The 13,937-nt window shown below is 33.5% G+C and overlaps 1 protein-coding gene across 1 annotated transcript in view; it reads right to left on the reverse strand.

Moving 5' to 3' along the window:
• SLC9B2 (solute carrier family 9 member B2) overlaps positions 1-13,937 on the reverse strand; it is a 117,733-nt gene that overhangs the window by 21,924 nt on the left and 81,872 nt on the right. The window contains exons 13-15 of the mRNA XM_060148533.1: positions 6,226-6,396; positions 4,888-5,030; positions 3,687-3,814 (exon numbers count right to left, since the gene is read on the reverse strand). Of these exons, the coding sequence (XP_060004516.1) occupies positions 3,687-3,814; positions 4,888-5,030; positions 6,226-6,396 (442 nt within the window). The remainder of the gene's footprint in view (positions 1-3,686; positions 3,815-4,887; positions 5,031-6,225; positions 6,397-13,937) is intronic.

The raw sequence follows: 13,937 nt of genomic DNA on the forward strand, positions 1-13,937 counted from the left end.
ATGAACATGGGTGTGCAAATATCTCTTTGAGATCCTACTTTCAGTTGTTTTGGATATATACACAGAAGTGGCATTATTGGATTAAATGGTAATTTTACTTTCAGTTTTTTGAGGAAACTCCAAACTATTTTCCATAGCAGCTGTCCATTTTATGTTCCCAAAAGCAGTGCACGAATGTTCCAATTTCTCCACGTCTGTGTCAACACTTGTTATTTTCTAGCTTTTTAAAAAATAGTAACCATCCTAATGGGTATGAGGTGTTATCTCATTGTGGTTTTGATTTGCATTTTTCTAATGATTATAAATGTTGAGTACTTTCAGATGCTTTTTGGCCATTTGTATATGTCCTTTATAGAAATGTCTATTCAAATCCCTTGCCCAATATTTAGTTATTTTTTAAAATTTGTTGAGTTGTAGGAGTTCTTTACATACTCTGAATATTGATCTCTTTTCAGATATATGGTTTGCAATTATTTTCTCCCATTCTGTGTGTTGCCTTTTCACTTTGTTAATTGTTTCCTTTGCTGTGCAGAAGTTTTTAAGTTTTATGCAGTCCCACCTAGTTTTGCTTTTGTTGCCTATGCTTTTAGTGTCATATCCAAGAAATCATTGTCAAATTCAACGTCATGAAGTTTTTACATGTGGTTTGCTAGATATAGTATTCTTGGTTGGCCATTTTTTTTCCTTTCAGCATTTTGGATGTATCATCCCGTTCCCTTCTGGCCTGCAAGGTTTCCACTGAAAAATCCAACTATTATCTTCAGGGAGCTCTTGCTTTTCTCTTGTTGTTTTTAAGATTCTCACTTTCTGTGACTTTTGACAGCTTGAGTACAATGTGTTTCAGTGTAGGTTTCTTTGGTTTTATCTTAATGGGAGTTTTTTGATCATCTTGAATTTGTATGTCCATTTCCTTCCTCAAATTTGGAGGTTTTGGCCCATTATTTCTTTAAATAGGATTTCTGACCATTTATTTCTCTCTTCTCTTTCTGAAACTCCCATAATGCATAGGTTGGCCCATTAAATGGCATCCCACAAGTCCCTTAGGATCTCTTCACTTTCCTTGCTTTTTTTTTGCTCCAATGATTCTATAATTTCAAATAACCTGTCTTCAAGTTCAGATTCTTTTTTTTCAGCCAATCCAGTCTCCTATTGATCCCCTCTAGTCAATTTTTCAAGTTATCATATTCTACAGCTCCAGCATTTATTTTTGGTTCTTTTCTTCATAGCTTCTATGTCCTTGTTGGTATTCTCACTTTGTTCATGCATCATTTTCCTGGTTTCTTTTAGATGTCTGCAACATCTTTGAGCTCACTGAGCATCTTTATGATGGTTATTTTGAATTCTTTGTTGAGTAATACGTTTCCATTTGTTTAGGGTCGGTTTCTGGAATTTTATTTTGTTCCTTTGATTGAGCCCTGAGTCCCTGTTTCTTTGTATGCCTTGTTATCTTTTGTTGGAAATTGGATATTTGAAAAAACAGCCACCTCGCCTGGTCTTTATGAAATTCCTCACTAGGGAAAGACCAATCATCCCAGCTAACGATTCTGGGAGTCTGTCAAACCTTTCTGGAATGTGTCTTCTCCAGGCTTTGGTGCATTTATCTCCAGCTGGACTTTGGCTTTTTCCTACTCCAGAGTAACCCCAGGTATCTATCAGCAGTACTGCAATCAATATCTCTGGAGTAAAGCAATGCACAAGACTCACCTTTGTTCTCAGTGGACCTCGGGCATCTAAAATGTGCCACTCTCTTTTCTGTCAATGTTCCAAGTCAGATGAGACAGAAACCAGTGCCTTGGGCAGCCTCTTTAAAAGCCAGAATATAAGACGCATGTTCCAGCTTTTTCTTTTCCTCCTGAGGGAGAACTCAAAGTTGGGAGTTTCCTCCTGATTGCCCTTGCTCTGTAGGAGGGACATGGGGTATGGGGGGTAAGTGCAATGGAATGTTCTAATTGCTCCATTGTGCCTCTTCTTGGCACTGTGCTTGCATGGAATGCTATATATAACCTCTAAAGTGGTTCTGGAGTTACCATAAAGGTAATCTGGTCCTCATATTGTTATGAGAGTGTCTCCATGTGGGAAAGTGAGCCTGGAGTTTCCTATTCTGCCATCTTGCTGACATCACTCCTCTAATTTCTGGGATTTTCAAAAACTCCCCAAGTGATTTTAATGGGTAGCAAAGTTTTGGAACCACTGACTTTTCCCACACTCCTATCTGTCTTTCTTCACTCAGAGGTTTCTACTGAGAGTTCCCTTAATAAATCATTTGCATAAGAATCTTAGGGAATTCCCTGGGAGTCCAGTGGTTAGGACTTGGCACTTTCACTGCTGTGGCCCAGGTTCAATTTCTGGGTGGGGAACTAAGATCCCACAAGCCACGAGGTGTGGCCAAAGAAAAATCTTAATCTCAGCCTCAGCTTCTAAGGAAGCTTGCTTGGTAGCATGACTGGCCTATTTCCTGCAAGAAGGCAATAGCAAACAGATAAAACAAAGCACAGGTTAATAGGAAGTTTCAATTAAAAAAATGAGTACCCATTAAAGTATCACCAAATATTTGGGGAAAGCCAACACTTTGAATTGAGGCACCATGTTCATCAAATGGAATAATTTATACCCAAGGAAAGAGATATACTAAAAAGAGAACAACAAGAACATGACTTCAGAATAACTAAATATCCTCAGAATCATGAAAGTATACTCTATCTGTTCATAACATTTAACTATTGTCCTTAGAAATAAACAATTAATTGCCAAAGTTAAATAAATAAATAGGTGATAGGGACATAACTGTAGAGTGAGTTAATAAGCTAGAGAACTGAGCAGAGAAAATTTTCCAGTGTGTACTGCAAAGGCAAGCAGATGAGAAGTATAAAGAAAAACTTAATAGATATGGAGGGGGGAGTTACAAAAGGACATAATAAAAGAAAACTGAGGAGAGATAAAAGATATATTCAAGACCTGGATAAAAAATGGATACACAATCCTTTGACTGATTCAAAGATTCCACCAAATATTGAGTAGATCAAAATTTTTTTAAAAATCACCTAAGGATAATAAGAAATTGTTGTTAATTTAGTTAGAGAATGCCCTTATCTTTTAGAAATGCACATGGCATCCACTGGAATGGATAAGTGGAGGCAAAAGTTAAATGGATTGAAAAATGAAAAGAAGCTCAGGATATAGAGATAATGATTATAGACTATTATTCTGAGGAATTTGGACATGAAGGGAAATGGATGGTGGATAATAATAGTTGGGACATTGGATCTAGGAAAATAGTGTTTGCTGTTTTTTGTTATAATATCTATATCTATACAAAATATCTTTCATATATAATACATATATTACATATTATAGATACAGATTTTATATCTATGTACATATGGTATATAAGGAAGAAGTCATTAGATAGGTTAAAAATAGAGATAGATTACAGTATAGGAGGAAAAAATAAACTGATAACGTGAACTATCTTGGCATTAAGCATTTAGAGACTATGAATATTTGTTAAGGATATAGTAGATTTAGGACATGGCTCTGTTTCTGACCAACTGATTTCCAAGATTTTCTACCATTGTGAAAATAATTTTAATGATAAGCTTGTCTATACAATATTCTGAATATTTCAATAATTTAAAACCAAGAATTTTAACTGAATATTTTCATAGAGAAAAATGAGAAAAAGTTACCCTAATAGAAATCCCCATTGCCAGGGAAAATTCATAAGGAAGTGGGAAACAACAGCAGTTGAACATGCCTCTATGAGGCATGGTCCCATAGACAATCTTAAACAAACTCCTTTCAAATGCTTCAAAGCCTGAAATATAAACATAGTCACATTTAGACAAACCTATACTGGCCAATAAGAAAATTATTTTAAGCAAATATTGAAATACATTCCAGATGTCACATTGGGCTTTAAATGCTAATGCAGCTCATTTTATATGTCATCATATATTGGATTATAAACTATTTCATAGTTTATAAAACACTTGTATTTTAATTATTAAAAAAGACCCATTTCTCTGTGATTAAATAACTATTTCTACCTCCCTTAATCTTCCTAGTAAATAGTATAATGAAAGTATCCTGTAGAATCTTAGGGATCTCCATCAGTTAACTTGTAGGGATGAACTGTTTGATTAGCAGTAATAATTATGCCAAAAGAGAAAATCACTTAAAAACTGCATAATTAACTGAAAGGGAAAACTTTTAAATTTTCTTATTGGTTCAAATTTTCTACTGGATAATACAATAAATTATCACTGTCTATAATTATTTATGCTCTTAAGATACTTCCACCAGTCTTATATATTTGCCACATTTGTTATATCCTGAATAGCTGGTATATTCATGAATATCCATCTTTAAAAACCCCAATAGATTTATGATCCCTAGACAGTAATATTTAAAGAAATATTTGAAAAGATTAGCTTTTACAAAAATGTAAAGATAATCAGGAACAAGTTCTGTGGGAAAAATTCATGAAACAATAATATTATTGAAATTCTTAATCATTCTGAGAAAACAAAACAAAAGCAATAACCTTTTACAGGATGACCTTATCCTTTGTTAACAGAAAAATAAACAGTTCTCCACAGAAGAGCCACAACTCTCAAATGATACAAATGTTGCATACGGGACATTTATCTCTATGTAAATAATTAAATATTATCTCCAATAGAGATCTTATATCACAGAGATTTATCTTCATATCAGTAATATATCCAGCAGTAGAAATTAAGGTGTCAATGTTTCTGCAAAATCTTTGTTCTTTGTCTTAGCTTTGCTCTACCTGGAACAGCTGTAAGAAAAATTCTGCCTCTTTTTCTTTTCCACCAGCCTCTAATATAGAAAATAACTATACTCAAGGTATAATTGGAAATCTACCTGTGGATCGAGTCCAAGCCCAGCTTGCACTAGAATAATGGTAAGGGCAGTGTTTCTTAAAGTTGAAGACATTGTGCTACTAATACAGACGTGATCACTGAGGAATGGAACATTCCTAATGGTAAAACCAGCCAGTAACATCCCTTAGAAGAAAGAAAATAAACCATGTCTGATTCAGTTCATTTTCCCAAGAGAGAAAACAGAAATGTTTAATTTCCCTTCTTCAAACACACTATGTCTCTCGCTACTTTGGTGAAGGGCAGGTTACATGCAAGTAGAGGAAACAGCATAAATGAAGGAATGGATATAAGAAATGATATATGGCAATGGGGTGCAACAAGTAATTCCGTATTGCTGGAACATAAAGGACTAGGATGGGAGTGGGGAATGGGCTGGAGGGGCCAGATCATGGAAAGCTACCCCTACCCTCTACCCTCCCCTGTTTTGGCAGAGTAAGGCACCATGGGAAAGTTTTAGGCAGGAAGTGAGATAATGAGTCTTGTATTTTCTATGTGATGGTCTTGGCAAATTAGATAGACATAAAACTGAAGGAGAGACCAGATAGAAGGCTCTGCCATAGTGCATGGAATGGTTAGAAACAAAGAGGTTGAGCTAGGACAAAAGTGGAAGTTTTGGAGAGGAGGAGAAAAGATTCAGTAAATACTTGGCAGGTGCTGAATGGGTGTTATGAACACAGAAAGGGTGTTAGAGATAAGCGAAAGTGATTACCTCTATTGACAGTAACTAAATATTTGAATGTATTGAATACTTAGAAGATATAATACACCTCTGATAGAAGTTCTTCCACTAATTTTCCTCTACCTGGAGAATTATAATAATGGTGATGAAGAAATAGGGGGTACCATTGTTTAGGCAGATGATGCACTGATGAATATACATAGTGGAGATGCTCAAACAGCTCACCCAAAAACTATAAACCTTTTGGTGCCCTAGTCACTATAACATTTGAACCTTGTAATTGTATTTGAATTAGGTTATCTACAGAAAAATTCAGTTTTTTTCAAATTTTTCCTTTTCTACAATATATGTAAAGTTAAGTAAAAAATGTCCTATTAAATGATAAAGCAACAAGAATCATATACTGAGTATATTTAAAGTATTTTAAAATATATTTCAGGAAAAATCTGTGTGTGTATAGAGAATAAATACTTCTATAAACAAGCTATATTTACACATATATAATAAGTACACATATAAAAAAGCTATATAGATCATATTACATTGAAATAGTTCTAAATTATATCTACTCTGACTAGAATATAGTCATAATTTACATGTGGTCAATGACAAAAAAAGGAGAGCTAATTATTCACTTACCAAGAACAGGGGGAAGTTGAGGCACTGAAGGTATTCTAATGTTTTCCAAAAGTTTCCCACCAATAACAGCACCATAAAAGCTAATTAACAGTCCAAATAAACTTCCACCAGGAAGAACTTCAGGGCCTGAGAATGACCAGGTTACACACCATACCATAAAAAGTATAGCTCCTGAAATATAAAAAAGTACATGTCTATATATCTACCTAGACATAGATATATACATGTGAGAGGAATTTGATTTCATCGAATATATTAACAGCCAATCCTATATAATGATACATAATGTACACTAATGTTGCTTGCTAGTGTGGTTAAAGAAATGTCTGTTTAACATATATTCCAAAGTCCTTGTCAATCTAAAAAAAAGTATTTTTATTAAAAAATAGTTTTAAACTATATGTGAATCCTTTAAAGTGCTAAGCTTTCTCATAATATATGACATTTTTTAAATGTCATGGCAATATGAAGAGATTTACTTCATTTTATATTTTAAAGTAGATTTTTCACCAGGAATATGATTTGTTGTGATGAGTTCTCAAATTTATTGAAGATCATAGTGGAAGTGTGCCACATTTTTTTTTAACATCTTTATTGGAGTATAATTGCTTTACAATGGCGTGTTAGTTTCTGCTTTATAACAAAGTGAATTGGTTATACATATACATATGTCCCCATATCTCTTCCCACTTGCGTCTCCCTCCCTCCTACCCTCCCTATCCCACCCCTCTAGGTGGTCACAAACAGTGTGCCACATTTTTTAATGGCAGCAGACTAAGTATTTGTATTGAAAGGATAATTCAGTTGGTGTTTGGGTGTAAATTATTAAAGGGGACAAAGGCTGAGAAAAAAGTAAACCTGGTCTTTGAGAGAATGAAAAGTATCTTAGATTATGTATAGGAAGTAGAGGTGGACAGGATGAGTAATGATAAGGTAGTAGACATATTATTTCTGTCAACTAGGTACTAAGGAAAGTCCCTACTCACAGAGGGAATTCATAGATTTCTATAAAGGACAGAAGGTGATACTGCAAACTGCCATCTGCAAATTAAATAGCTACCTTCATTTACTATGAATCATAATTTGTAATGTTTTTTTCAGGTCCTTGAAACAGCTTAAGTGTATTCTTTAGCTGTGACTCCTTTTTGGTGGCACCAATCTGTCAAGGGTAAAAGAGGAGAATTTTGACAAACTCAAGGCAGGAAGTTAGAAATAAGATTCTTGTCCCCTCCTCTCTGACTGTAACCACTCCACAAAATTGGAATACTTAAAGGACTGAACTCTTACTAAAAGAATGAACCAGAAATTATCATTCTACTGACAAAGGGAGAAGACAAAGCAGATTGTTTGTCTTAGCTGGTCTCTGGGTGGCAAAATCACTTCTGAGAATTCATACAGGCCTCAACTAACTTATGTTTGGGGCTCAAATTTACATGATTTGTATGGTTTAGGAACCCCCAAACCCTGAATTTGGCATAAAGTGTACCTTCGCATGGAACTTATCCCTAGGGCACTTGGTAGATGCTAGTTCAAAATATCCCTAATAGACACTCTTGATTCCAGACTGCATAAAGTCTCAAAGACAAAACCCCACTGAATCTGAATTTATAATAAAAACTTACAAAATAAGAAGTAATCCCCATGAACAAAAGTTGATAGATACAACGAAGAATGGGCTTAGATATCCAAAAACTTCAGCTAACAGAACCAGTAGATAGACAATATAAAATATGTATTTTCAAAGAAACTCAAGACAATTAAAAAAATACTTAAGACATAAGAAAAGAAATACCTGGAAGCATTGTAAAAGACTCAAATACAACATTTAGAAAGAAATCATAAATAATTACTGAAATTTAAAAAATCACTAGATACCTTAAACAGCAGGCTAGATACAACTGAAAAGAGAAATATGGTAAACTGGTAGATATGAGGAAATTACCTAGAATGTAGCATAACAAGAAAAATGAGATGGAAAATATGAGATATTTAGATTTTGGAAAAGATGTAAAATATATCTAATAGTAATTTCAGAAACAGAATAGAAAGAGTGAAAAAGAGACAATATTTGAGAAGAAAATTGGCTTAACAAATTTATAGAATTGATTAAAATCATAATCAATTCTGTATTGATTTGGACACAGGAAGTAAAATAAATTCTCACCAGGATTAAATAAAAATAAATAGATACTTAGACACAATGTTGAGAAACTACAGATCAGCAAAAACAAAAATAATGCCTTAAAGAATCTAGAGGGAAAAATATAGATTAGTCATAAAGAAATAAACATTAGAGCAGATTCTCAATTCTCAACAGCAACAACAGAAGCTGGAAGATAATGAAATAAGGTCTTCAAAGTACAGAGATAAAATATCCAATGTTGAATTCTGCAGCAAGTTAAACTATCATTCAAGAAAAGGACAAATGAAAGATATTGTCAAGCAAATATATCTAAGAATATATTCCATTTTTACTTGCAGAAAAACTATTAGAAGATATGCTTTAGGAATAAGGACATAGGACTATAAAGGAAGGAAAAATGAACAAAAAGAATTGTAAACATGTAGGTTGGTCTAAACAAGTGTTTGATTGTATAACAAATACCCAATCAAAATTGCTAAATCAGGGGATATAAAAATAACTTGGATATGGGATTTCCAACAATGATAACATGAAGAAGTTGACAGTTTATTTCAATAAAAAAGTCTACATATAAAACTGTATAAAATAATAAAAGCAACCATTTCAGGACCTTGAAAACTGACCAAAGGCAGTTATCAAATTGAGAAGCAGTTATTCTTGAAAAAAATGCTAGAGTTTTGGGTAGGATCACTGAAAGTCTGAGGCCTTCCTGCTTGGGATTGCTACCATTCTTCTCACCCTTCTCCCCCACTTCAGCTCAGTTGGGAAAAACTAGTTATACCAGCATGGAGTTGGAAGTAAAAACCAGCAGCTTTCCTGCCAGAGGAGGTGGAGTGGATTTGATATGGAGTGGAGGCAGAAAACCCATGACCTTGCTGGCTAAAAGTGGCAGACTGGTTTGGGAATGGACAGAGAAAACATGCAGTTTTGCTAGTTTGAGGTTGCAGTCCAAGTTGAGGCAAGTGGCAGACCAGCCAAAAATGTGACTGGGAGATATTGGATATGAAAGAGGTATTGAATGGTTGAAATAAGTTCTCTACATATCCATGGCTAGTTGGGCAAGTATGCAAATGCAGGGAAGACTCAAGGAGTATGGCAAAAAGAGAAAAATGATGTGAGATCTGAGTACTAGCAGGAACTTTAAATGCATTCTTCAACCCACCTACAGATCACCTGGCAGAGGGTGGAAGACTTATTGGCCTGAACACTATGTCACTCGAAAATCATTAGGTGACTACTAAGCTATGCAGACAAATGGAAACCGCTAGGAAGGTATGCTAACAACAAAAAAATAAACAAAAAACTGACAAGAACCATTGGCTGCTGCAAACCATGGGGCAGGTTAAAATCCACAGTTTAAGTACATGTGAATTACCAAAACAACAATAATAATAACAACAAAAACCCTAAAAAGTAAAACTGAATTCAAAGTTGCAATAATGTGTAATTAAAATGTTTAATTTTCAACCAAATTTACTAGATGTGCAAAGAAACATGAAAGTATGATATATACTCAGGAAAAAAGCAATCAAGAGATATTGAGTGAGTCCAGGTGTTGGATTTACAAAGTGTTCAAAACAGCTATTATAAATATGTATAAACAATTAAAATACGATAAAAAGGTGCCATTTAATAGAGAATATCAATAAAGAGATAAAATTTACTTTAAAATGAAAATGGGCATGGGAGAAATGGGTGAACTGTTTTTGTTTTTAGTTTAAATAAATTGAATTTAAAAAATTATAAGAGATTATCTAATGCAGCTCCATAACTTTAGGCAGGCCAACTTCCATTTTTTTAATAAAAGAAAATCTAGAATTGAAACATACAACAACTGAAATGAAAAATTCACTGGAGAGGCTCAACAGCATATTTGAGCTTGTGAAAGAAAATATCAACAAACTTGAAAATAGATCAATAGAGATTAATCAATCTGAAGAACAACAAGAAAAAAGGAATGAAGAAAAACATAAACAGAGCCTCAGATAGCAATGGAATACCATCAAGAGTATTAACATATGCATAAGGGGAGTCCCAGGAGGAGAAGAGAGATAAAGGGGGAGAAAATATTTGAAAATATAATGTCCAAATTTCCAAATTTAATGAAACCAGAGACAGCCAAAGACAAAGCAAAAATCTTGCGAGTGGCAAGAGAAATGACTTATTACATATGGGGACAATAATACAATTAATAGCAACATTTTCATCAGGAAAAACGGAGGCCAGAAGGCAGTAAAGTGGCATTTCAGAAGTACAGAAAAAAAAAAAACTGTCAATCAAGAATCCTATACCCAGTAAAACTATCCTTCAAAATGAAGCTTAAATAAAGACATTCTCAGACAAATAAAGAAAGAAAGAAAGAAAATTCATCTTTGCTAAAGAAATACTAAAGAAAATCTTTAAGTTGAAAGGAAATGACACAGGTAATTTGAACCAATAAGAAAGAATAAAGGGCACTGAAAATGATAAATAAATGTCTAAGTATAAAAGATTGTGTATATGTTTTTCTCATTTCATCTCAATTTTTTTTAAAAAAGCTTAAGATTTTTAAAAGCAATAAGAATAACAAAATATTGCTGAGTTTATAGTATATAGAGGTATATTGGCTCAAAGCTGCTATATAATACCAAATTATGTCAATATTAAACTGAAGTAGACTGTAAAAAGTTGAAGGTGATTATGGTAATTCCTAGAGAAACCATTCACACTAAAGCCTCTAAAATACAGCTAAAATATTAACAGAGAAATTAAAATAATACACTAAAAATACTTGGTTAAAACAAAAGAAGCAGTAGAATAAGAAGAGAAAAATAAAAAGATATGACAAATAAGAAATAATGCAATGATAGACATAAGTCTAACCATATCAGTAATTATGTTAAATGTGAATGGACTAAAATCAAAAGGCAAAGATTGTCATAGTGGATTAAAAAAATATCCAACGATATGGCGTCTATAAGAAACACACTTCAGGTGAAATGAACAGGCTAAAAATAAAAGGATAAAATATATATATCATGCAAATGGTAATCATGAATCAAAGAGGTAAACACAAGGGGATTACAACATGTCTTAAAGTGAATAAAAATGAAAACAGAATATATCAATGTTAAAGGAATGCGATGTGTGTAGAGGGAAATTTATAGGTTTAAAAATATATTAGAAGGAAATAAATAATCTAAAATTGACAATCACAACATCTATCTTAGAAAGTTAGAAAAAGATAAGAAAGCCAAATCAAAAGTAAGCAGGATGTATGAAATTAAAAAGATTGGAGTAGAAAATAATAAAATAGAAAATAGTAAAACACTAAAGAAAATCAATGAAACAAAAAATTGATTATTTGAGAAAGTCAACAAAATGGATAAATTTTTAGCTAGAGTGACCAAGAAAAGTGAGAGAAGACACAAACCACCAAAATCAGAAATGAAAGAGGAAACATCACTATAGACCCTACAGAAATTAAAAGAATGTTAAGGAAATATTATAAACAACTTCAAGCTAAAAAATTAGACAACTTAGATGAAATAAACAAACTCCTAGAAAGACATAAATTACCAAAACTGATTCAAGAAGGAAGGAAAAATCCAAATAGACCAATATCAAATGTTTGCTATTTAAAAAATAAGAGTGCTATATACAGAACAAGTTTAGTTACTATGTTACTGGGAAGAGGGAGTAAAATAAGATGGAATTCAGTTGATTTAAGATACAAAGATTCTTTGATTTTATGGTGTCCACCCAGATTATATCTGAGGTGATAGAGAAATTTGGGCTGTAAGGTTACTCATGAAATTGCAGCTCAATTCCTGAAAGAGGAAATAAAGGGGGTATAGTACAGGAATGATCTTCTAGGAGATGGATCAAAATTTTTTTTCAGTAAAGGATCAGACAGTAAATATTTTCGGCATTGTGAGTCATATGGCCTCTGTTACAAATACCCAACTTTGTCATTTTAGCACAATAGAACTTTATAAAACAAGTAGGGGACTGGATTTGGTCTATGGGCTGTAGTTTCCCAGCTCCCATTTTAACAGCTGAAGTAAAAAATTATACCTGGATGTAAGTGAAGAGGAGACTGCTTCAGGCAGAAAATTACTGTAAGGGATCTATGATGATTTCTTGGGTTCTATTCTTCCTAACATCTTTCTTCCAGCAATGCTACAAAATTTTTCTCTGCCTCATATATTTTTTCCTAAAGTTAGTAATATTTCATGAAATTTTACTAACCAGATATTTATTAGCATAAATAAGCACATTGTTTGAAATTAATCTTTTTGCTGTCTTGCCCAACACCAACCTGAGAGCTGATAAACTAAATGAATGAGAGTTTTGATTAAGTGAAGGAAGAAAAGGACATAAGAACAAAACCAAGCTAGTTCAAGATGGCAGACAGGGCATATAAAGCTTAACTGAAATAAAAGTATAGAAATATAAAAAGGAAAAAACATATCACCATGAAGAGAATTAGGGGAGAAGAGATAGTTGTTGTCACACACTTCTGGGAGGTGAAAGCAGATAGGACAGGTTGAAGGATGGAAACAGGTAGAGAAAGCTGCAGCCTTAAATATGCGAGGTACCTACAAAAGAAATCCATTTGACAATAGAAACTGGAGGAAAATCTGAGCTTAGAAATAGTATACAGCTAAAGGAAGGAGTGAGAAAAGGGGCCTAAAAAAGGGAAATTAATCAAGGGTTTGTACATGGTACAACAGCATCAGTCAGCAGCTCTACTCCTCTCTCCATTCCTGTGCTTAGAAACTGCTAACATTTATCATACTTTTAGTCATTGAATGGATTACCTAAGGGACAGCTAAAGCTTTAAGAGTGATTGTTGGAGTTCCAGAGTGAAAACAACTCATTCTGGCATGTGAAAAGCCCACAACTTCATAGTCAGCTCTATGTCCATTCACCACAAACTAAAGCCCATCAGTCAATAAAGCTTTGTCCTGCCCTGTCCCAGGCAGAAGATGGTCTCAGAGGGGGGATCTGACAACAGGTCCTACCTTCACAACAGCATAGTATATCTGCATAAGCTATTGAGACCTTCCTTCTTAAGTATCAGACAACTGAGGATCATTAACATAAAACAAAACCCAGCAGCAAGAAAAGGAAAAGTCAAGCAAAACAAACTGAAAAACTTTCCTCAGAAGAAACCGATAATTTAGGGACCAGAATGAAATAAAACAAAAATTTTAAATTATATTCTCAGAGATCTGAGAATTTACATAAAATAAGAATAGAATACCATATGAAAGGAACAATTAGAGAACAAAAAAGCGTTCTTGGAGATAAAATAAATATGATTGCTGAAATGAAAAACTGGAAAAATGAAAAACTGAAAATGAAGTAAAGAAATCTCCTAGAACAGAAAGCAGCATAAAGTGGTGGTAAATATGAGATAAATATCCAGTCATCCAATATCTGACCAGAAAAGAGAATAAAGAAAAAAAAAGGAGGGGAGGGGGGAAATTATCAAGGAAATAATATGCAATTATCAAGGAAATAATATGCAACTTTCTTAGTGTTCAGGTTGAAAAGGTCAACTAAATGCTCAATACAAAGCATG

Source organism: Lagenorhynchus albirostris, chromosome 4 (assembly GCF_949774975.1).
Source record: "Lagenorhynchus albirostris chromosome 4, mLagAlb1.1, whole genome shotgun sequence".
NCBI lineage: Eukaryota > Metazoa > Chordata > Mammalia > Artiodactyla > Delphinidae > Lagenorhynchus > Lagenorhynchus albirostris.